General features: G+C 38.2%; 2 protein-coding genes across 8 annotated transcripts in view; one reads left to right on the top strand and one right to left on the bottom strand.

Moving 5' to 3' along the window:
* The window catches only part of LOC131429416 (zinc finger protein 569), a 141,219-nt gene that overhangs the window by 20,921 nt on the left and 96,065 nt on the right, over positions 1–24,233 (bottom strand). For both annotated transcript variants that reach the window (XM_058593511.1, XM_058593510.1), the window contains 2 exons: positions 22,747–22,938; positions 22,569–22,685 (listed from right to left, as the gene is read on the bottom strand). The gene's annotated coding sequence lies outside the window, so the exon portion shown is untranslated. The remainder of the gene's footprint in view (positions 1–22,568; positions 22,686–22,746; positions 22,939–24,233) is intronic.
* Positions 5,678–24,233, top strand: part of LOC131429415 (ankyrin-3-like) — a 164,665-nt gene continuing 146,109 nt past the window's right edge. For all 6 annotated transcript variants that reach the window (XM_058593505.1, XM_058593504.1, XM_058593508.1 and 3 more), the window contains exon 1: positions 5,678–6,722. In XM_058593505.1, coding sequence (XP_058449488.1) covers positions 6,582–6,722 — 141 coding nt within the window. In that variant the 5' untranslated portion in view covers positions 5,678–6,581. The remainder of the gene's footprint in view (positions 6,723–24,233) is intronic.

Genomic DNA, 24,233 nt, shown 5'->3' with positions numbered 1-24,233 from the left:
GCAAGATACCTTAGATAACTTGTCCGATTGGGCTGTTCATCTTGGTATCGAATTCTCTGCGGAGAAAACAGAGTTAGTCGTCTTTTCAAGAAAGCATGATCCCGCGCAGCTTCAGCTCCATATGATGGGAAGAATGATCCAACAGGTTTTGACTTTCAAATACCTCGGGGTGTGGTTTGATTCCAAATGCACGTGGGGAGGACACATTAGGATTCTGATAACAAAATGCCAACAAAGAGTAAATTTTCTTCGAACAATAACCGGATCTTGGTGGGGTGCTCATCCGGAAGATCTAATAAAATTGTATCAGACAACGATACTTTCAGTGATGGAATATGGATGCGTTTGCTTTCGTTCCGCTGCAAACTCTCATATTATCAAATTAGAGCGAATTCAATATCGTTGTTTGCGAATTGCTTTAGGCTGCATGCATTCGACACATACAATGAGTCTTGAAGTTCTGGCGGGAGTTCTTCCATTGAAGGATCGTTTTTGGGAGCTTTCGTCGCGACTGCTAATAAGATGCGAGGTACTGAATCCCCTAGTTATTAATAACTTCGAAAGGCTAGTTGAGCTTCAATCTCAAACAAGATTCATGACTGTATATTTTAACCATATGTCACAGGAAATCAACCCTTCAAGATATATTCCTATCCGTGTCAGCCTCCTAAATGTCCCTGACTCAACTTTATTTTTCGACACATCCATGCAGCGCGAAGTGCGTGGAATTCCGGAACACCTACGCTCGTTGGAAATCCCAAAAATATTTACAAGTAAGTTCAGGCATATCGACTCTGAGAAAATGTTTTACACGGACGGATCGCGAATTGAAGAAGCGACAGGGTTTGGTATGTTCAACAATAATGTTTCGGTCTCCTTTAGGCTTCAAGAACCTGCATCTGTTTATATAGCAGAGTTAGCAGCAGTTCATTATAGTTTGAGTATAATCGTCACATTATCTCCAAACCATTATTTTCTTTTCACAGATAGTCTGAGTGCAATTGAAGCCATTCGCTCAAAGGCTGCTGGCAAAAATGAACCTTTTTTCTTGGGCAAAATAAAACAGTGCCTGAACGTCATATTGAATAATAATTATCAAATCACAATAGTTTGGGTTCCGGCTCATTGCTCCATTCCAGGCAATGAAAGAGCCGATATTTTAGCCAAACGTGGTGCTATTGAGGGTGAAATTTATGAGAGACCAATTGCTTTCAATGAATTCTATAGCGCGTCTCGCCAAAGAACACTTGCCAGCTGGCAAGCTTCTTGGGATAAAGATGATCTGGGTCGGTGGATGCACTCAATTATTCCTAAAATATCGACAAAGGCATGGTTCAGGGGACTGGATGTGAGTAGAGATTTCATTCGTGTGATGTCCAGACTCATGTCCAATCACTACACGTTAGATGCACATCTCCTTCGAATTGGACTTTCCGAGACTAATCATTGTGCTTGTGGCGAAGGTTACCGCGATATTGACCATGTTGTTTGGACATGCGTGGAGTATCGTGATGTCAGATCTCAACTAATAAATTCCTTGCGTACCCAAGGTAGACTATCCAATGTCCCAGTTCGCGACATTCTTGCTTGTCGTGACGTTCCTTACATGAAACTTCTTTATTATTTCATTAAGTCCATTGGAGTTCCAATTTAAATTTTATTTTATGTTAGATTGTTTTCTCTTCCATGAGCTCAACCAATAGCCAGCTATCTTATATTAAATAAAAGTGATGAACTGATACAAACAAACCTGAAATAGTTATAAGATCATGTACAAAATAAATGTATTTCATTTAATGTAATTTATAATAGCAACTCGCTTGATAAAAACAGTGTTTAGATTAACTAATGAATACCAACATACTAATAGGATATTCGAAATGTATTAGGTTTAAAGTACTATGTATTGTAGATGCCACGGCGAAGAAAAACTTATGTATATTGCCTATGAAATAAACGTATTTATGAAAAAAAAAAAAAAAAAATTAAAAAATTAATCAACCTGACATCAGAAAATCTCACAAATATCTTATTTATTAAATGGAATTGAATGAACTGAAAAGAAAATCATGTATATTTAATGAGCGATCCAATGTTGTGTTTCTCTAATAGAGGCATAAGTGTGTGAAAACGATTATTGCAAGTTTAGCTGTTAAAATGCAAGGAAAACGAGTTCAAATTTTTTAAATCATTTATCACTTCCAGTCTCAAGTATTTTTTCGTGTTAGGATAATATTTAAGGGGACGGGTACAGTGTGATGGGTTAGTCGAAACCTTCCACGCAGCGCACCTGGCTTCGATTCCAAATCCTGCACACAGGATTAGAAAATTTTTCTGACTCGAAGAGGCGAGCTACCTTAAAGTTAAAACCTCTATAATAAGGATAAGCATCTTTGACTCATTTTTAAGTTGAATGGAGTGAAGCAATGAGCTGGACCCAGAGAATAAGAAAAATTAAGGATAATTTTAAAAAATAACCAACGAAATTAGGAAGCTTTCTTCGGTTTTCTGTATTTCAACAAGCAAATTTTGTTGAAAAAAAAATATGAGTACTTTTTAGGTAGAACGCTTTATTATCTATTATGAGTGTTATATACATTGTTTTTATATTATTATATCATTATATATTTTATATCATGGCTTTATCATTATATTGTGGCAAATCTCTACTTTTTTCAAGTCGTCCAACGCCGGTTTCAGCATATCGGGAAAGGAATCTCACTCGGTCAGAAAAGGTGGTTTGTTAAAGGCTCTTTATTTGTCCGTCTCTCTATAGTTTCTCCATTGCCTTCCATGTATCAATACAGTTAACAGTTTCTCGAGTACAAATCGACGAACTTGTATCCAAAAGGCAAATACTGGTATTAGGTACAGCCGTATTTCCCAAAAAAATAACTAACTCATATGACTTATGGAATGCCTGCTCGTAATTGTTCAATAACATAGTCTTTACAAACATATCCTCCGGTTTATCTCCGCTGTCTTCGATCTTCGTACAAATTGGCCAGCACCGGCACCGATAGCTGCTTTGATTGCAAAAATTCCTTCCCCTACCATGTTTAAAACTTAAAAGTTCGGGATAGGCTGCCCGTTGTTAAACTTTACCGTAGGCTTTTCAGATGACATAGTGATTGATTATGAATTATGAAAATCCTAGCTAAATGTTAAAATGATCCAAGCCGCAAATCAATGAAAGTTTTCAACATTGAACTTAATAAGAAGTACGACATCATCCAACTTTAAACTTGAACTCATTATATACAATATTAACGTTGTTTTAAACTTATATTTAAGGTTAATTCTATTGGCAATGAATATCAAAAACTTGACCGAGATTTGAACAGCTAAGAGCTTCGGGAAATCGAATTCCGGCAATAGCGAAAGTATTGATTCAATAAAACATTGATTATTTTAGGAAATATATCATATCGGAATTCAATAAATTTCATGCAGTAGATTAGCTTAGTTTTGCACTGAAGAAAAATTGCTACTTTGATGAATCACCGAATCGTGGTTGTCTAAAAGCTGTTTATCGAGATATATCATTATTTTCTGTAAGTTGATATAATTATTTTCCATTAGTTGATATCATTATTTTCCGTAAAACTACCATTTGCTAGTAAACACATTAATTTACAAAACCGAATATCAGTACAACCACAGATAACATATATACAGTCTCGAACAACATTTTTCAAAATCCTGTGTAAATTTCAAATTTGCTATACGTTGGAAACACTACTGCCACCTACTCGACTATTCGCCGCGATCTTTCAAAACGTTTCACTACGTTCCGGAACGATAACAAACTGTAACAATTTTAACACTTATCACACGATTTCCCTAAGTGTTAGAGATAAATTTATTTCCATGTCGCATAAATCACACGAGAACTCGATCGGAATAAAACAAAAATAAATTTACCATTTTAACCAACAGCAAAACTAAAATTTAGCGTGAAGTGAATGCTGTGCTTAAAATTGTGGGTGATGTGAAAGCGGCACCCAAATCGTGGTGGCACCTCGTGTCGATCGTTGTCAAATCTGCAAGTGTTCGTCACGCTGATAGAGGATATTTTACACAGTTCATACGACGACACGACCAGACATTTCGAATAAAAATCGGAATATAAAGTGATCGTGAGCGATGGACCACAAATATAGCGACCCCTTGGAAATGATAAAAATAATCTTCTTGAGCAACAGTGTTTTAGTTGCTACGAACTAGTTACCAAGGAACACTTGTACCTCAAAAAAACAAACAAATTGAAAAAATGCTCTGCGTTCGAAAATTGCTCTGTTAGTTCAAGGTAAATTGAAAATTTGTTTTATTTATTCGATTAGTGCTTATTATTTTTAATCTAGCATATCTTTGAATAAGTGAAAATTGACTCAGATTGCCGATAACAGTTATTGAAAGCTCCCAGCTTTATCAATTTTAGTAAGATACCTTGCATTATTATTCCTTTTAATGACCTTTGAAACATATATCTGCTTCCAGGGCCGGAACGTTTTTTTTTTCAATCTGCTCTGTTTTATTTTTATTTTTTTGAAGATAACTCAACCGATCTCGGATTCTTAAAATCTATCAGCAGAGTAAATTTTAGCATGAAGACTGACGATTTCAAAAGAAATTTATTTCTTATGTATCAGTTCATTAAGAAAAACCTGAAAGGCCCTCCGCAAACGCACTAATAAAAGCGGGCAAAGTACAGAAAGTCTAAAACAACATAAGTGTAGCAAATTTTCATCACCTAGAAGATTTCAATATTTAAGATCACTTACAAAAACAAATTGTAATTCGCAATATTTATAAATAAGGTGAAATCAGCTATCAGTTGCTTCAAAGACAAAATGAAATCTACGATTGGTTCAGTTTCATACTTCTCCAGAGCCAGCTAAATATCTTTCGGAGATACATACTATTTATGAATTAAAACACAATTTTGAGTGACTAATTTTTGTTTTTCTAAGTATCATATCTTCTTGCTTTTTATGTATTTCACTGCAACTTAAACCAAATGTTTATTCATATGAACAAATTCCCGGTTTTCGAATTCAATGTATCTACCGGTTGTGCTATCCATACAAGCTGTAAACGTATGTAAAGCTTTTAAGTTGACTCGATTGATGCAAATGGTATAGAATTTTCGGTTATTTTTTCAAAAAGGCGTATAAGCAAGTGACAGTTTCTCTTTGTTTACTTTCTCTTCTATTAATTAGCAAGCGGTTTCCACGTTTATCACTCAACTCTTTGCATGAAATGATACCCCAAACTTTCGACTTTCAAACAGAATAGTGATATCAAAGAAAATCTTTTTAATCATATCACAATAATCGAAAGAGAGAGTTATTAAAGAGAAACTGTCACTTGCTTATACACTCTAATGCAAAATCAACCGAGAATTGTCCGATGACGAGCCGATCGCAGCGATACGACCGGGCCAAAGCCGTGCTCAATCGGACCGATGTTCAGACCGTCGCGGCCCGACAACATTTACCGGGCGATTTGTCTTGTTCGAATTTACTGGGTGGATTCGTATATACGATTTTTGCGGACAATGGGAACGAATACATGTTACTCTGGATCTGACTACATTTTGTTAAACATGTAGTTTTGTGCAATGATAAACAGAAAAGTCAAACATAATCGGTTCATTCATTTTGGGCTTCGTTTCAAGTCGTTTAGTTGTTCAGTCAGTCTTCGGAAAGACCTTGTTTGCGTTGGTTATTTTATTCGGGTTGTATTCATTGAGTGATATAGAAGAAAAAAAAATGTTCCAAATTATTACAATTTAATGGCTTTGATTTTTGGAGATACAAAGTAGTTGAATTCATCGAAGATTACCGGAGATATATTTTCAAGTGATTGTTGAATAGTATAGTGTATTGTGTATTCATCTGAATTTGCTGGAATATCTTGAAGAAGAGAAGCAATCCCCCTTCACGATAGGAAGAGCTTAAGAAAAGTTTGGTAGCAACTAGATATTTCTTTATTCACACATCCAGTATATTATTAGAATGCCTTTCTAATACTTAATGTTTGGGCAAACGAAAAAGCTTCTAAAGATGTGTATTTGAGTGAAAATTTTAGGGGTGCCAGTAATAAAGCAGTGGATTATTGGTATAGGTGGTGTCCGAAGGGCACCAAGTGTGATCTGTTTGTGCTAGTTTAATTTACGCTAACCGGAAAATAGACAAAGTACAGTGGAAGCGAAAAGTGAATTAAATAACAAAGGGGAAAGCATCGAGAGCAACAAAAAAAAATTGGTGCTGTGCCGTAGGAAGTAAAAGAATAGCCTAAAATAAAGGCGGTGCTGTGTAGAAAAAGCCACAAAGTCTAAAAGTTCGGTTTTTTCGTCTGCAGAGGGGGTACTTCCTGTTAATTCGCACAAAAGAGTGTTTGGTTGGAATCAGAAGCAGATCATCGAGAATAATTTAACCAGCTATGATTGTTTGAAAAAAATCAATATTCCTCGCACAAGGTTAAACTAGGATAAGTTGATTGGCAGCAAAGTGCGAATATAGATATAATTGTTTGCACCTGAATCGATTTGGAGAACTAAAAACTGATTTGTAAAGATGGCTCTGGAAGAAACTCAGAACGGATCGGTTGTCCCGCAGAAGGCAGATGCGCAAAACCAGCACATCGAGCCAGCCTCGTCAACCGAGAAGCTAAATGCTGTCTCTAATGGAACCGAGAAGTCCCGCAATAATAAACAGGTAAATATCCTAGATTAGTTTGAATTATAATTCGAAGAAATCACTGAAATATGGTGTACTCAACAGTACTTTGGTTTGAAGTGTTTTCTGGCTCACAAAAGCTCGATTAATTCGGGTAAAAGTTTCTCGATTTCTCCGTCTTCTATTATTGCTAATATCGGTATCGGTATTATAATAAATGCAAAATTTTTAAATTGTGTTTTTTTATCAAGTGAAGTTGTCCATAATGCTCAAATCGTCAAAGTAAAAAAAGGGTTGACCACCAAACGATGAGTGGTTGGACATTTAATAATATGCATAAATGATTTGCGTGCAAACTCGAACCACAATTGTTCCGCGGTGTGTTTTTTATTTGATATGAATGTGCGCGAGAACTGAACCAACCGGTTTAAAAAAGTGTGTTATATATGTAGAGGGCGTTCAAGCACAATGACTACAGTTACTATAGAATAATAACTACGACACTGGACTATCAATCGACAGTAAGTGTTGAATGGAGAAATATTCTAGTATGTAGGTATGTCGGCAGTTCTTAATGAGATATTTATATTCATGTCGTTTGATAGCTGCTGCCTCGTGCTTCGCGAGAAAAAGAATTTCTGATAAATTGATTCAATTCAAACAATAAACAGGCATAGGTTTCCTTTCATTTCTCAGTCGGGTCATTTGATAACATGGTTCTGCTATTTTTAGCTAGACCGGCAACAACTAATCAGAACAATCTAATTGTACAAGTAGACAAAGGAATAAACGTAATAAATGTGAATGTGAATGCCGATGCCCATGCGTCATAAGACCCAAAAGTTAATTGTATACTATTGGTAATTTAAAAAAAAATCCCAAAAAAGAGTATTTATATAGCTTCTTGTTTTGAAACCATAAAGATAATGTAGATACGAACTCCCACCTATTATTTTATTTATCACAACCACAAAATAAAGTATACAAAATATTTACGAAACGTTAGTAACATACGAAAATTAATTGTTTTAACAACACAAACTGCTTATGACAAGAATTCCGGAACAAATAGTCATACGCAACGAACTCTGAACTGACATAATGTATCTTAAATTGATTCTCATGAAACGATTATTTCTTAGTTTGATTTGGTTAACGTGTATCGCACTCACCTGGGTAACAGCTTGACAGCTCCCATTGTTCTCTGGCGTTGCAAAAATTTTGGTTCTCTGGGTTCTGTCAAAACGATTTATTACATTTCAAAAGGGCGTTATTATGATCTGAATGAAAATATATTTTAGGTGTTCAATTTTTTTTTCCAATTTTGTCATTTCGTAACAAAATTAGCATCATGAGTTTCTTTTGCATTAATTGCTTCGCACGGTCAAACTTCCTTGCGAATTGTTCCATGTAAAGTTTAAAAACCATATGTAATACTGTGGTATTCTCCAAAATAATTTTCTTCGATTCTTGAAAGAATAACCGAAATCGGTTTGTTTGACCATCTACTGATAGAAACTATCAATTGAAGAAGATTTAAGGTTGATTTTGAAAATTGTCTTACGATTTTTCGCCCTTCTCAGTGATGGTACAAAATTTTTAACACACTTTACCCTATATTTCCGGATCCGGAAGTTGGATTCGGATGAAATTTGAGAATTCTGTATGGGACCACAGGACCTTTCATTTGAACCGAAGTTTATGAAAATCGGTCGCGCCATCTATGAGAAAAGCTAGAAAACAAATTTTCGTTTTTTGCACATTTCACCCCATAACTCCGGAATCGAAAGTCAGATCCAAATGAAACTCAGAAATTTAGTATGGGACCTAAAGAGCTTTCATTTGAATTTAAGTCTGTTAAAATCGGTTCAGCCATCTTCGTTGGTGCACTTATTTTCACAATTTTTTGCACATTTTACCCCATAACCCCATCGCGGGAAGTCGGATCCAAATAATATTCAGGAATATGACACTCGGCCCTCCGGACCTCGGTTCGAAAGTCGGTTTTCACAGCGATTGCATAACCTTTCTATATGAGAAAGGCAAAAATAATAATTAATAGTAGATTACGATGATTGCTCACTGCATAAGTGTTCGAAAAAACCATTAACACACCAGGAGCGTCGTTCAATACTCGGAATTACGCTGTCTTTTGTGATGGATATTATCATCAATGTATAATGGAATGTCTCCGAAAACATCTACCTTCACTTCTAAGGGCCTACGTTTTTTCTTGGTGGATTTAGCTTCGTGCCATTACTTGAAAGATGTTTTGGAGTGTTACGAGGCTAATGAGGCCAGCTTCGTGCCGAAGAGTTTCTGCATATCATCGCATGACAACGCCACAATCTGGTGACCAGTAGTGCCAGAACAAGACCGTAAGTACTATCAAGAGGAAGGCTCGTGTATTTGGATATGGTACTGAAATTGAAAAAAGCGAACATGGAAAAAGTTATACAATACAAATCTTTGATTTGATTTCCTGAAAGTTTGAAGATCGGTTGAATGGATTATCTTTGCCGAAAATTTTCTTGTGATGCAATCTCTTTACGAGAAAAGTATATTAAATATCTCGATAAACATTACAAAAGTTCCCTAGTGCAGTTTCTCTTTGTTCACTTTTTCTTTCAAGTATTACGACATATTCCTGTATTTTCCAACAATTTCTTAACCACAGATCGAAAGTCGATGGGTTCAGTCGCTCTTCTAGGTGAAGAGTTAGAGAGATGGATTACCGATAGGACCGTAATAATCGAAAGAGAAAGCAAACAAAGAGAAACTCTCATTTGCACTCATGGACCTTTTCTCGTGTTCGTCTTCATATGTCACTATCACAAATTTAGATCTGTCTAGCTACGATCACGTCATCTATTTTATATTGATATTTGTTCTACAGTAGCGAGAAAAGGCATTGAGCAATGGTAGCAATGATTCGGAATTTTGCTCGCGCTTCGCGAAACTCCATACTATTTGCATACTATTTCGGGATGTCGCAAGCAAGCTGGGATTGACGTCCACAGCCGTGTATCGAGCTAAAAAGTCTTTACTTGCGAAAAGAAGGTGACTTATCGTTATAACTGATAGACAAATCAAGCCAGCCAGAGTACGATCGCGAGAGCTGTACGTGAAGATGCAGACAAAGTATGATTGCGTCGTACAAGAAAACGAAAGCTACGTCTAGACAGCCTTCAAACAATTTCCTGGATAGGTATATTATACCGTAACTGGAAGAAAAAAACGTGTTATTAGTTTTCGAACGCATTAGGATGACGAAATTTTGCCTAGAAACTGTATTTGAAGTGTGTACACCTGTTCCTTGAAGCTTGTATAGCGACATTTAACACATGGGCTGAAAAGTCCAGGGCATAACAAAGAGAACACGATTTTTTTAGTTCAAAATTAACTTTATTCATCAACGTTATCTCCATCAAGAGCAACGCAATCATCCCAGTGCCGCTCTAACATTTCAATGCCACTTTCGTAGAACGATTTATCTTTTACCTCAAAATAGTCACTTGGAGCCAAATTTGACGAATACGGTGGATGTGGGAGCAATTCGAAGTTCAATTCATGTTGTTCTGCCATTGTTTTGATTTACTTGTGACACGGTGCGTGGTTTTGACGGAACAATTTTTTTTCCTTTTCCATATGCGGTTGTTTCTTTGCAATTTTAGGCTTCAAATGCTCCAATAACGCTATATAATATTTACTGTTAGTGGTATTTCCTTTTTCAAGATAGTCGATAAATATTACACCACGCTTATCCCAAAATACCGAGGCCATATCCTTTCCAGTTGTTGTGCTTTCGGGTGCTTTGGACAAGGTTCTCCAATTGCGGTCCACTCAGATGATGATCTGAAGTGATGAATCCATGTTTCACCCATTGTCACATACCGACGCAAAAATTCCGGTTTGTTAGGATTACCCATGGCCAAACACTGCTCAGAATCATCAACATGTTCTCGTTTTTGGTCAACAGTGAGCAACCGTGGCAGCACACTTTGAACAAAGCTTTCTCAGAGTCAAATAAAGTCAATACATTCTTTTGATATCTTTACGATGGTAGCAAATTCACCCAACTTCACTTCTCGATCGTTCAAAACGATTTTGTGGATTATTTTATGTTTTCTTATGATACCGGCTCATTTGGACGTCCACTGCGTTCTGCATCATCGGTGTCTCTACAACCACGTTTACAGTCAGCAAACCAACGTTTTATTGTTGTTTCTGATAGAGCGGTGTCTCCATAACACTTTTCAAGCCATTGCTTTGCTTGAACGGTATTTTTTCCATTGTCCATAACAATAATAAATAACAAAAGTAGCGTCACTCTCAGTACAATAACTCACAAACTAATGAATAGAATATCATGAAATTTTAACAACTGTCTTTTAAAGGTTAGTATTAACTGAAAAAAGGTGACTGCAATTAAACTTGCGCCATCTATGTGTTAGCCCGGAACTTTTCAGCCCGTGTGTTAGTTTAGTAATCAATCAGAAAATGTATGTATGTAAGTACCTCTTGCCTTTTCTCAAGCAACACAGTTTTTCCACTCTCATTCGGCTGGATTTGGCAAATTGCCATTGCGGAAACATCCAACATCCAACAACATCCAGGTCTTTTTTTTATTCAGGCTTATTTGCGTACAAGCTTTACGTGGCCGATTGAGTCGATTTTTTAAATATTTTTTTTTGAGTTGGATCTCGTTGTCACCCTTTTTTAGGGGGAGCTTCCATTTCCCTCCTGCGAGTATTGAGGGGAACTTCGTTCGTGGTTCTCCTTGTCATCCATTGCCGCATCGATGGTATTGTTGCTGGTTTCGTTGCTAGTTGCTGTAGATGAGCCTTGTTATACATTGTTTGCAGTTGCTGGTTGGTTGAATGGTAAGTTGTTAACAGCAGCTAATATACTTTGTTCTATAGGGGATACGTTGGATGGTTTCGTTGAAGGAGATGCTTCACTGTTGTTGGTGACTGTTACAGGTGTACTGGGGTTGCTTGGGGTTGGTGTGAAGGAAGCACCGTTGTCCTTTGGTGTAGTTGTCTCCTTGTCTAGTTTGTCACATGACATCGTAGTGAACAGCTTTTTGGCAATATTGACATGTGGCTGATTGTCATAGGTAACAAGTGATTTGCACGGAATTCTTGTATCTTGACCGATAATCACATAAGAAGATATAGGCTTCTTCAAGTTTATGCGTAATAAACTTACGCCATTTAGAATACCGGGGAAAAAAATTCTTCCACTTTTCTTTTTCGATAGAGAGAATCTCTCCGTATTGGGACATAGTTTTGCGAATATATGAATCGGTGACGCTTGAGGGAAGATCATACACACGCACTTCTATAGCACTATCTTCCATATATACTGGAATGTTGTACTTAATGATCTCGTGCTTCACATAGTGCATATTGTTATTGTCTTTTGCGAATTGAATTGCATCCAACTCTTTATAAAACTGGATGTAAATAACATTATTCGTCTTATTGCATTGAAGTAAATGTACACGTTTAATGTCAAGATGCATTTGCTCCTTAAGCAAACCTTCAAGTTCTCGTATCGAGGGTCGAATTTTGCACTGTCTGAAGTCAACAACAATTGTATTCTTTCGTGTCGGTGGTAGCTTTTGTTCGTTTTGTTCACTCATTTTGAGATCGTTCTATTGTTCACAACACAATACAATACTTAATTTCTTTCGTCTCGAACGTAAGCGGTTTTGTGTTTAATCGACTGACTTGGATGAGATGTGAAAGCGAACTGATTATCAATAATTATATAATAAAAAAACATGTTCAATCATAAAGCATGTCATGCAGCTGATTAACTTACCCTATTTAGCTTGAACATTATACACAGACGTAACAGCCCGGGTAGAAGTGATTTGCAAACCAATTATTAAAAGCAAACATCTCAATGGTAGAAAACAACATTATTTAGTTTGAAATAAGAGTTAAATCGGGGACGGGTATAGCGTGATGGGATAGTCGATGCCTTTCACGCAGCCCGCCTGGGTTCGATTCCCAACCCCGCACATAGGTTCAGAAAGATTTTCTGGTCCGAAGAGGCGAACGACCTAAGATGTTGAAGCCTCTATAATTGAAACAAAAAAAAAAAGAGTTAAAATATCAAAAATCATTGCAAAGTCTGCATGATAAAATAGCAACAAAATATAAAACTCTACCATTGTAACTTCAAAGCAAGAGCGAAACATTAAGACGAATTTTTCAGTAATTTGATTTTCTTGCTTTGAGAATAGTATATCATAAAATTTTCTCTTATCTTATTCTGATGCAGTATATTCAATTGTATTCCATTTGAAAAAGGAACCACTGTATCAATTGTACTTAATGAAATTGGTATGCCTCATCAATAACGAAATAAGATATAATAACAAGTCTTGATGCTAAATAGATTTTGTCTAATCTATCAAGAACAAGCCTTCGATTAAATATCAAGAAAATATGAATTATTGCTATGACAGCACAGGAACAGGTGTACTTATTATATTTGTTACTATTTTGATTTTCGTTTACTATTCACATCTACCCGGGAGGAGTGCAAGTTTTGCTAGGGCAATTCAAACGCGCCTTTCAAACGCAGCGGCTGCTGTTTGCTTAAACCCTGTGCTCCTGTTACTTTCATAAATTAAATTCATGTCAAAAAGCGTTTTATTGAGTTCAATCCAAATAGTGCATCATCATAAACATCATCATCAGCATCAACCAGCTGGAAGTAAAACAATGTCTTTTGTCGCTCTAATCACTATGTGGTGTGAAATATTTTTCTAAACTAATTTTGTATGGAGCATTGCTATTGCGTAGAGAATGATGTCAAATGATGAGAATACCTTATAATAAAAAAAGAACCGGAATTTTCATTTTAAAATTCCCGTGCTTGTCCAATCGGTAAACTTTTATTCTCTCAACGTTGGCAACACTTTTATACACATTCTGTCAAATTTTGACGCATATCGTACGATTAGTTTTTGTTTGGCGTCTATACAAAGAAGTTTAAAAATTTTCGTGTGGCGATTTTTATAATGGATGGTTTCGGCTCGCCTTCGAAGCGTCATTCAGTCGATTGTTGTGCGGTTTCGACGTCATATTCATAGATCCACACCTTATCACCAGTTATGATGCATTCGATGAATGTGGAGTCACTATCTGCGTTGGAAATCATCTTTTTGGCCACATCAACACGACGCTGTTTTTGAATGAAATTCAGCTTTTTTGGCACCAGCCGAGAAGCGACGCGTTTCAAACCCAAAACATCAGTTAAAATGTGTTCGGCTCCATAAGAGATGCCCAACAACACAGCAATCTCTCTAATCGGCACAGAATGATTTTGCAACACGATTTGCTTCGCCGATTCAATGTTTTCTTTAGTAACAGATGTTGTTGGGCGGCCAGGGATCTCATCATGATCCAAGCTTGTACGACCACCTTTGAAGCGTTTATACCACTCGTATGTCTGTGTTTTTCCTAGACACGATTCACCAAAGGCCTTTTCTAACATTTTCAACGTTTCGGAACACTTAAATCCATTTGCAACACAAAATTTGATGCACGCACGTTGTCCTAATTTTTCATCCATTATAAAAATCGCCACACGAAAATTTTTCAACTTCTTTGTATAGACGCCAAACAAAAACTAATCCGTCAAAATTTGACAGAATGTGTATAAAAGTGTTGCCAACGTTGAGAGAATAAAAGTTTACCGATTGGACAAGCGCGGGAATTTTACAATGAAAATTCCGGTAACGAAACGAAACCGGTATTTTCCCTAACTCTGATGATAAGGAGTGTTAAAAGAGCATTTCCCAAAGATACAAAATGGACAATGTTCCATGATTTTGGAAAAGTCGCATTGACACGCGTAATCCTTAGTTATAAATTCCTGTAGGATTGCTGTTATTACTAATTTTCACACCCCTCAGCGGGGGATCAACGATTTCAGACGTAGATCATGTCATGTCTTATCTTGATCATATGTGATTTTCCTCCACCAAGATCAAAGTTGATCGAATCATCCAATGATAGAACTTACATGAATCAAGAATCATTTTTGCTCAAAATCACTACCGATTTTGTGTGACGGAAGATCCGTTCCGATTTTGATCGATGTGATTCAAAGGTCACTGTTCGCTGACCAGAAGTGATCTTTATTGGGAAAGATCACAAGCGATCTTCTCCGGCAGTGATTTCGATTTGATGAGGTTTTGAACTTTATTTTCTCAGGCCTGAATGTTACACTAAGGAAATATTATTCCTTAGCTAAAGAAATAATATATCTGTGTACCCCTAGGAGAATTAAAACAGATGATTTGAATGTTTCATCAATTCCAATTAAATACTTTTGTAAAATTATATAATTAATATTTCGAGATTTTTTTTTTATCTAATGACAGCATGTAGTGAATCGCTTTTTCCCTCATATTTGTATGGTATTTATTTTGAATTCGTGACATGTGACATAGGGGTGGTGGGGGTTCTTTGCTGCTGTGACAATTTGTGACAAAAGGGGGGTGGGGAGTTTTAAAATTGACAAACATGACGTCTTTTATGGACAGCCCCTATGCAAAAAAATGGTTAACCCCTCAATTAAAATTTTTTAGCTCACGTGAGTCGTGCCGTGGCATTTACCGCACATTCTGTTTTCGCTCTTCGTGATGGCGACCAAGCGACGTTTGATTTCATGACACGGCAATGTCAAGAGCAGTCAAGACAGTTTTATTGTGATTGAATGACATTTTCCACCTATCCAGTGTTTTTGATGCGAGAGATTTGATGTCGGGAAGATTCGGAAACGCAAATTGTCTGAAGCCGGCTCTTGATACTTCCGCTCCATTACCGGGGTTTTGGTTCGCGGTGAAGGCGAGTAATAATCAACCAAAACACATACACACAATCCCAGCCGGTGGTTGAAATAATACGGTATCATCGTGAGTCGTGCGCGCGATGACGCAATGAATGCGATTTTTAGCTCGGTGACAGATGCTGCCAGTTACGAATTTGACCTTGTAGGAATATTTTGGTTGAATTTGATTCGTGTTGTTTTCTTGGTGGGGGGAAAATTAATGCATGAATTGTAAGAACGTGTGACAGCATCCGCTAATTGATTTTTTTTTCATGATAATAGATCCATTAGAGGTTTTCATACAATTAATATACAATCTTCTGCCCGTGAGGAGAACCAAACGAGAATGCTACTGCATGATATTTCCTACAATGTTCAACACAGCAGAGCTGCAATATTGTTTTTATCCTTATCTGACACGTACAATGTATAGCTCTCTCAGTACAAATAGTTGAGTAGTTCTTACATTAAGGTGTAACAGATGGGAAGCCGACGTGTCATATCTACAATCACATTGTTGCAGAAATTCCTTTCTCAACTGTCGTAACGGTTTGTGCTCATGGCCACACTTAAGGTAAGTTCTATATAGGGGATTGTGTGAGAAAAATTGTTTTAGTAAAAACCTGAATCGAACCTTGTTGCAGAAATCAAAATTATGTTGCGCATGGTCTTGCTGACACTGTGAATTGTTCCAGATTTGGACTGGAACATATAACAGTTAACGCTTAACGTTCTGAACAGTCGAATTCTGGATCGCCGATTACACTTCGATACAAAAATACTTTCTGGCGCTACTTGTGAGGATGAAAATTTGAACATCGCTAGATTAAGTGAAGGGTGCTATACTTGCCTGCTAATTTCATGAATTGCTTTCTAGTTCTATTTTCAGCGTGAGTTTCAATCGTTCACTGATTACTTTTTTTATTGAGTGCACTGTGTTGTAGACAATACATTTGCAAGTACGTTTTATCAGAACACTTTAATTTCCATAGGTAATTACATACATGCAGTGCCGTTCCTATTAATAATATATAGTCTTTCTATGGTTGTTCTGGTATAGTGCTCATTATCTATGTATGAATATTGCATAGTTAACACATTTTTGCAAATGTTATGTGTGTATATATTTTCATTTTCACAGACTATAGATTATCGCAAATGATCCTTTCGGGGTTGGGTACCAGTGCTCATGACTGTTTCCTTATTTGTGAGTCCTGCATTCGACTCATTAGTGCTAACGCCACTTAATGGTTCAGCATAAACGCATAAGCGCTTGTCGAGCTGAGGGTAATCTATTTTCGATCCATTCACTACCACTCTAAACCTCAATGCTTCTGGTTAGGTCATGATTGTTTGTAAACAACGTACCGCCATTGTTTGTGTGATCGACGCACTAGCACTTTTTATTGATTTATAGTGGTTTTTATTCGTTTTTATTTCCTGCGTTACTCGTAGTCTCGATAAGAATTGGACAGTTTTTTGTGTCGTGGTGAAGTGAAGATAATTTGTGGTGTTTTTCGGTCAGTTTCGTTGCCGCTCTTTTGCTATCGTATCGCGAAGTGACGCCTATCGAAGATATCGTTTTATCAAGATACTCAGTTTCACGCTCTTTCTCACCCGACCGAAGCGCCATCTGAATTTCACTGTTGGCATCTTGAGATTTGTTCACTATGGCTAATGCTTGTGATCGTTGTGCCAAAACTGTAAAATCGGAGGAAGATTTCGTTGAGTGTTCAGGTTTTTACCATCATTTGGTACATATGAAATGCGCAAAACTCAACAAGCCGTTTCTGAAAGTTTTGGACGAAAATCCCAACCTGTTTTGGATATGCGATGAGTGTTGTAAACTGATCAAACTTGCTCGTTTCCGCGACTCGGTTTCTTCGTTTGGAAGCGCATTTGCATCTATCGCAGAGAGAACAGAATCGATTTTTGCTGAGCTGAAGGCCGAAATTAAAAAGAATAGCCAGCAAATATCTCGTCTCTCGCGCAAAGTGCCTGTTTCGTCGCCGCTGCCGCCGAAGCCCGACGGATTTGGTCCCAATGCGAAGCGTCGTCGGGAAGATAGTTCTGAGCCAAGTAAAACCTTGGAAGGTTGCCGGAAACCATCGGATAACTGTAATATCGCCACAGTTCCAACGCCCTGCTCCCTCGTATGGATTTACTTGTCACGTTTTCACCCCAGCGTTAGTAAGGAGCTGGTTTCGCAGCTAACAAAAGATGGTTTACAGTGCAGCGAAGATGTCACGGTCATCCCGCTGGTGAAAAAAGATGTCGACGTAAATACTCTGAACTTTGTCTCCTTCAAAGTTGGGATACTGCCCAAATTTCGGGAAGCGGCTCTTAATCCCGACACCTGGCCACAAGGTGTTTTGTTTCGCGAGTTCGAAGACAACAAAAAGCAAAACATCTGGTATCCTCCAATCGATATTTTTCCACCGATTCCCGACGAAAATGGATGCAGCACCGTTATGAATGTAGACGAAGTAACACCCAGCCCGCTCCGTTTGATGAGAACACCGCCCCGGCAAACGTTATGAGAGTACAATGGAACCACACCGGGACGCACTGAAGTTGATATTTTGGAAGCTCTCGAACCCCCCGCCACAGTCGTGCCACAGCAGCCAGCATTCTCCAGTCGTCCTGGTCCTGTGCGTGGGTGTGGTGAAAGAGTCTTCCAAATGTCTCATCTCGGCAAGTATTTGCATATTCCGTCCTTTCCAAGTGCTGATCTCTCTCGCACTTATAGATGTCCTCCTCTCGCTCTGAATCGGATACCGGGATGCACAGATGTTCGCACCATGGAAGCCCCTGATACGTTCCCCACAGTCGAGCTATTGCAGCCAGCGGTCATCAGTCGTCCCGGTCCTGTGAGTGGGAACGCGGAAGGGGTCTTCCAAACCATCTCAGACGGCAAGTACAATTCAGTCTCAAACGATTCAGGCGTTGATTCACTTCCCGTCGTTTGCAGTTATCCATCGCACGATCAATCTAGTCAACCGCTGCACTTGTACTACCAGAACGTTGGAGGCATGAACATGCACATCACTGACTATTTGCTGGCTTGTTCGGATGATTGCTTCGACATCATCGCTCTTTCGGAGACGTGGCTCAGTGATTGTACGCTCTCCGTTCAAGGTTTTGGATCCAACTACGAAGTCTTCCGTACCGATCGCAGCCCCTTAAATAACTCAAAAACTATTGGAGGCGGGGTGCTTATCGCAGTGCATCGTCGTTTGAAGGCGCAACTGATCGAAACCGCATCTGGTAAATGCGTCGAGCAGGTTTGGGTGCGTTTGAAACTGGTCAATTTTTCCCTCTACCTCTGTGTGATATATCTTCCTCCGGACCGATGCCGCGATCTACCGCTAATCGATGCACACATACAGTCGTTGCAAGAAATTACTTCCACTCATGTACTACCCGTAGATGAAATCTTGATTGTGGGAGACTTCAACTTTTCCAGCATAAAATGGCAAACAAGTTCCGGTGGTTTCTTCTTTCCTGATCCGGCGCTCTCCACTTTCCACATTGGCATTACAACCATGCTCGACGGCTACAACCTCAACCTTCTTCGACAGTCGAATCCTGTCGTTGATGAAAATAACCGGATGTTGGATCTTTGCTTTTCAAGTAGAGAAGATGTTGCACCAAAGATTAGTGCTTCACCGTTCCCTCTGGTCAATTCCGTTCGTCATCATCCTCCACTACATATTGTGCTCGATTCAAATCGCTTACAGAACGCCTGCATTCCAACGGACATCATCTGCTATAATTTTAGTAGAACCGACTACACCAATATGACCGACTTCTTGACGCAAATCGACTGGGATGAAGTTCTCGACAACGATGATGTCAATGCTGCTGTGCAGACGTTTTCTAATGTTATGAGCTACGCAATCGACTACTATGTACCGAAACGATCGAGACGGCAGACCCGGCATCCACCATGGCTGACTGCGGAAGCGAGACATCTGAAAACGACCAAAAGAGCCGCTCTAAAGAGGTATTCTAAACATGGAGGATTTTCCCTGCGTAATCACTACGTGCAGATAAATCAGTTGTACAAGAAAACCGTTAAGCGCTGCCATGCCAACTACTTGAACAACGTACAACGAAAACTGAAATCAAATCCAAGGTATTTCTGGAAACATGTGAATGAGCAAAGGAAAGAATTTGGGTTGCCTTCGTCAATGAGCTTTGGAGATCGTACTAGTTCGTGCACACAGGAAATCTGCCAGATGTTTGCGGAAAAATTTTCTAGGGTTTTTTCAAATGAAATCCTGACTCATCAGCAAATTGCTGCCGCAGCACTTAACGTTCCCCTGTCTAATAACTCATTGAACTGCATCAATATTGACGAAGACTCAATACGGACGGCAATTGTAGGAATGAAAGCCTCAAATTCTCCAGGCCCTGATGAAATACCGGCAGTTATTCTTAAAAAGTGCTCGCGTGGAGTAATCGCTCCCCTCTGCAAATTGTTTCGAATGTCTCTCACTACAGAAGTTTTCCCCAATTTATGGAAAGCTTCCTTTATGTTCCCAGTCCACAAGAAAGGCGATAAAAAGGATATAAACAACTACCGCGGTATCACTTCCCTTAGCGCTATACCAAAGCTGTTCGAAAAGGTTATACTGACACCAATTTTCAATCACTGCAAGCAATATATCGTCGATACTCAACACGGTTTCATGCCTTACCGCTCAACAACTACAAACTTACTATCGTTTTTGTCTTATGTGTTTGATGCAATGTCTAACGGTTCACAAACGGACGTTATCTACACAGATCTTTCCTCCGCTTTCGATATAATCAACCACGACATCACGGTTGCTAAGTTGGACAGACTTGGATTCAGTTCGAACATTCTTCGTTGGTTGCAGTCGTATCTTAGGAATCGTCGTTTAGCAGTTAAAATTGACGATCATACTTCCGGAGAGTTCCTCGCATCATCCGGAATACCACAGGGTAGTCATCTAGGACCGTTAATATTTTTACTGTACTTCAATGATGTCAATTTTGCCTTGGAAGGTCCTCGCTTATCGTTTGCTGATGATGTCAAGATCTATCACATCATCCGCAACTTAGAAGACGTAGCCTTTCTCCAGCGGCAATTGTTAATCTTCGCAGATTGGTGTAAAGTTAACCGTATGATTGTAAATCCAGACAAATGCTCGGCCATTACGTTCACGAGGAGAAAAATGCCATTGCATGTCGAATACTTTCTGGATGGATCCTCGATTGGAAGATCTACTAGCGTTAAGGATCTTGGCGTCCATCTCGATGAGCAACTTACATTCAAGCATCACATCAGTTACATTGTAGCTAAAGCTTCCCGTAGCTTAGGATTCTTAATGAGAATAACTAAGCACTTCACAGACATACACTGTCTAAAATCGCTTTACTGCTCGCTTGTTCGTTCAACTCTCGAATATTGCTCGGCAGTTTGGAACCTATGCTACCTGAACGGTGCTCATAGAATTGAGGGAATACAGCGTAGATTCGTTCGCTTCGCTCTTCGTCGATTGCCGTGGACCGATCCTCATCAACTACCTAGTTATGAAAGTCGCGGGTTATTAATGAGTCTCGACACATTACAAGTGCGACGAGAATTATCACGCGCTTTGATAATAGCAGATATATTCAACGGTAGGATCGACTGTCCCGTTTTGCTCAACGAAATTAATATTAATGTGCGACCCAGAGCTCTCCGCAACAGTGCTTTTCTTCGACTTCCTATACGACGTAACAAACAATGGCGCAAACGGTTCTATTATTGGTTTACAGAGATCGTTCAACCGCGTTTCATCTGGGTATGATTTTAATGTGTCACGAAGCAGAATACGTACAAATTTTCTGAATATTATTAGGAATTATCATTAGGACCAAATTGTGTCTGTTGATTGTAAATAAATAAATAAAATAAATAAATGATTTGATAATGGGTACCATAGGTACTCCGGGTATCTTAATAATACCTTTCTTCTCGTGGTACCGACTGGGATACTAATAAGTTAAGTGAAGGGGTAACCAACCTCGGTGGATGCTTGGTTGTGTGCTGACAGAGACAGAGTATAAGGAGTAGAGTGCGTTCGCGTCATTACTTCTGTGTCCTTCTGTGTTAGGAGCGGTGCTTAACAGCGTCTGACTTGTAGCGGGTGGCTGAATAAGAAATTCGGTGTCTCGTCAGCTATATCTAAGACGACAATCTCCAAACGAATTTAGGCAGCAAGTTCCTAGTATCGATAATATAAAACTACGGACCCGAACACTAGGTTTGGACCGAAAAAAATAAATATCTGAATAATATTAAAAAAACATGTTAATTTTCAAATATTGCATTTAATCTTCTAACTCCGCCTTCATCCTTTTACTTGTTTTAGATTTTTTCGTGTTTCAGTCCTAATATCATACACTTGTATCAAACTGGGCTAAAGGTTTGAAGCTATCTCCAAAAAAAAAAACACCACAATTTATTCAACCCCAACTCATAAAAGCGAGTTAAGTGGTAAAGCTAACAACCAAAACAATCCAAAAAAAGTGCCGCTGGTTGAATGTGATAATAGGCACCATGCTGCAGTCATTATTTCAGCCACCGAAATGTGAATAGGAGTGATTCGAGCGTAGAGACACCACACGAAGCAGACAACCAAGCTAGGGTAGTGCATCCAATTATTGATTATCAACAAATAAGAGATCGAATCGGTTGGACTGCTATAAGACATTTACAGATGATGTATTCCCACGTCTTCCGAACAAACATAACAGATAGTATATTTAATCGCAGAAAATACGCCTCGTTTTATTAACAGTGAATTTTCTTTCGAACTAGCATTTTTGTTACTACTACCATGACTACCTCAACAGTGTATGTTTAGACATGACGAATAAAAATGGAAGCCACCAAATGGGCCTATGTCAGGTGAACTTCATTTGTGATGCCGGGGAGACAAAAGAAAGTCGGAGAATTTAATTAATTATAGAGTATGCGACTAATTAAATTAAGGAAAATGAGGTTAGCCTTACCCGTCGGATTGGTTGTCGCGCATCTGTACAACTGACTTTAATAATCGTTGTTTATTTTTGATAAACGATCATTTCATTCGATCATTTATCGCCTTCAAATTGATACAGTGTAATAATCTAAAATGGTTAAAATTACAGTTAATATCTTTTTTTAAACTTTATACTCGATTTCATTTACCTTTGGTTTTCTTAGGTAGTCACATTTTTCTGTTGATAAACTAAAGAATGAATAGTCTATCAAATGCTCTACTATTGCTGTTCAGTGTCCATGCTAACCGTTGGCAAAAATATTGTAAATATAACTGAGAAAATGATCCACAGTCCGAAGAGAAGTGATTGGTCGAAACAGTTATTTTGAGTGACAGTGCAGCTGTAACAAGTATGTATGTTGAAAAATGTGTTAAAAGTTTTATTTAAAAATGCTGATTCGCGAAACTGAAAAATGCTCAAGCGACGGATACTGCGAATTTATCTCCCAAAACTAAATAATGTCAACCGATCGAAGCGTCATCTGAATATCATTGTCAGTGTTATCAGATTTATAAGGAATGTGTGAAAATTTACAAGTCAATCGTGTAATTCAAACTGAAAATCTAAAATTGGCCTGCAGCAAATCCATAAGCGAGTGTTCATTTTTTCAGTAGTGGTGTGTCATCTCGCGTTGCATAGAGCAATGCGAATAGGAGAAACAGTATGCTGATAAGATCGTTCCTTAGAGATGTTCAACATTTTTCTTCTGTACAATGTCTTATTATATCTCTCTTTACTAAAAATCGGGCTAGACTAAACTCAGTCGATTATTTGGAGAACGTTTGATCAATGGATCTATTTTTATTTGGGTCAAACGCTAAATTTCAGACGCGCACGTGAAGTTTATAACCGTGCAGATATTTCTTGCGACCGTGCTTCACAAGGACGTATGTAAATATATTTTAAACTACGAGGAGAATCCATTTGGTATTTTTTTTTTTGGTTAGGTAATAGATCTCGGATTTTTTTCACTATGATTTAAATGTATGAATTTATAGCGAACCTTCCGACTGTTCGGAGTTTTACGGGTTTCGGAAGAAATTTCGTATTTTAGCAGGAAGCACATATTAATGCGAAATGCGATAAAATTGCAAAATTTCGAAAATTTACTAACAAACGACCCCTTCCTGTGATGCAGGTGAAAATGCTGAGGATTCCTCGGTTTCTGGTAGCAACATGCATTGAACTAACAATCTTTCCTTTCCAAGTAGATCTGCATTCGGACGTGGCATTCCGGCGTCACTGCAGTTTACGCAATGTGAAACTACGTGCTGTTCCCAAGCAAGAAAACATTCTGCAACTTTAATTGTTCTGATCAATAACGGAGTAGCAACACATGGGCGGTCTCTAATGCTAATGCGATTCCGAAATAATTGGGTAATACTAATAAAAAATTAAAATAATGCTACATAATTTCTCAGAGATGGCTGGACTGGATTTTGATTTGATTAGATTTCGATTGAAGGTCTTATGATCTAAGAAAATCCTACATTTTAATGGATCTGATTCCTGGTTCCGGATTTACAGGGCTGAGTAAAAAATGTCAATATTAAGAGTGTGTTTCCATATCTAACGATGTAAAAAAGAGCGAATTTAGATTCCGGAAGAATCGAAAGTAGTATTCCCTCCCGTGGT

The sequence above is a fragment of the Malaya genurostris genome, chromosome 2, assembly GCF_030247185.1.
Source record: "Malaya genurostris strain Urasoe2022 chromosome 2, Malgen_1.1, whole genome shotgun sequence".
Classification (NCBI taxonomy): Eukaryota; Metazoa; Arthropoda; class Insecta; order Diptera; family Culicidae; genus Malaya; species Malaya genurostris.
Note: the sequence above shows the minus strand (reverse complement) of the source record. Positions and strands in the feature narration are given on the sequence as shown.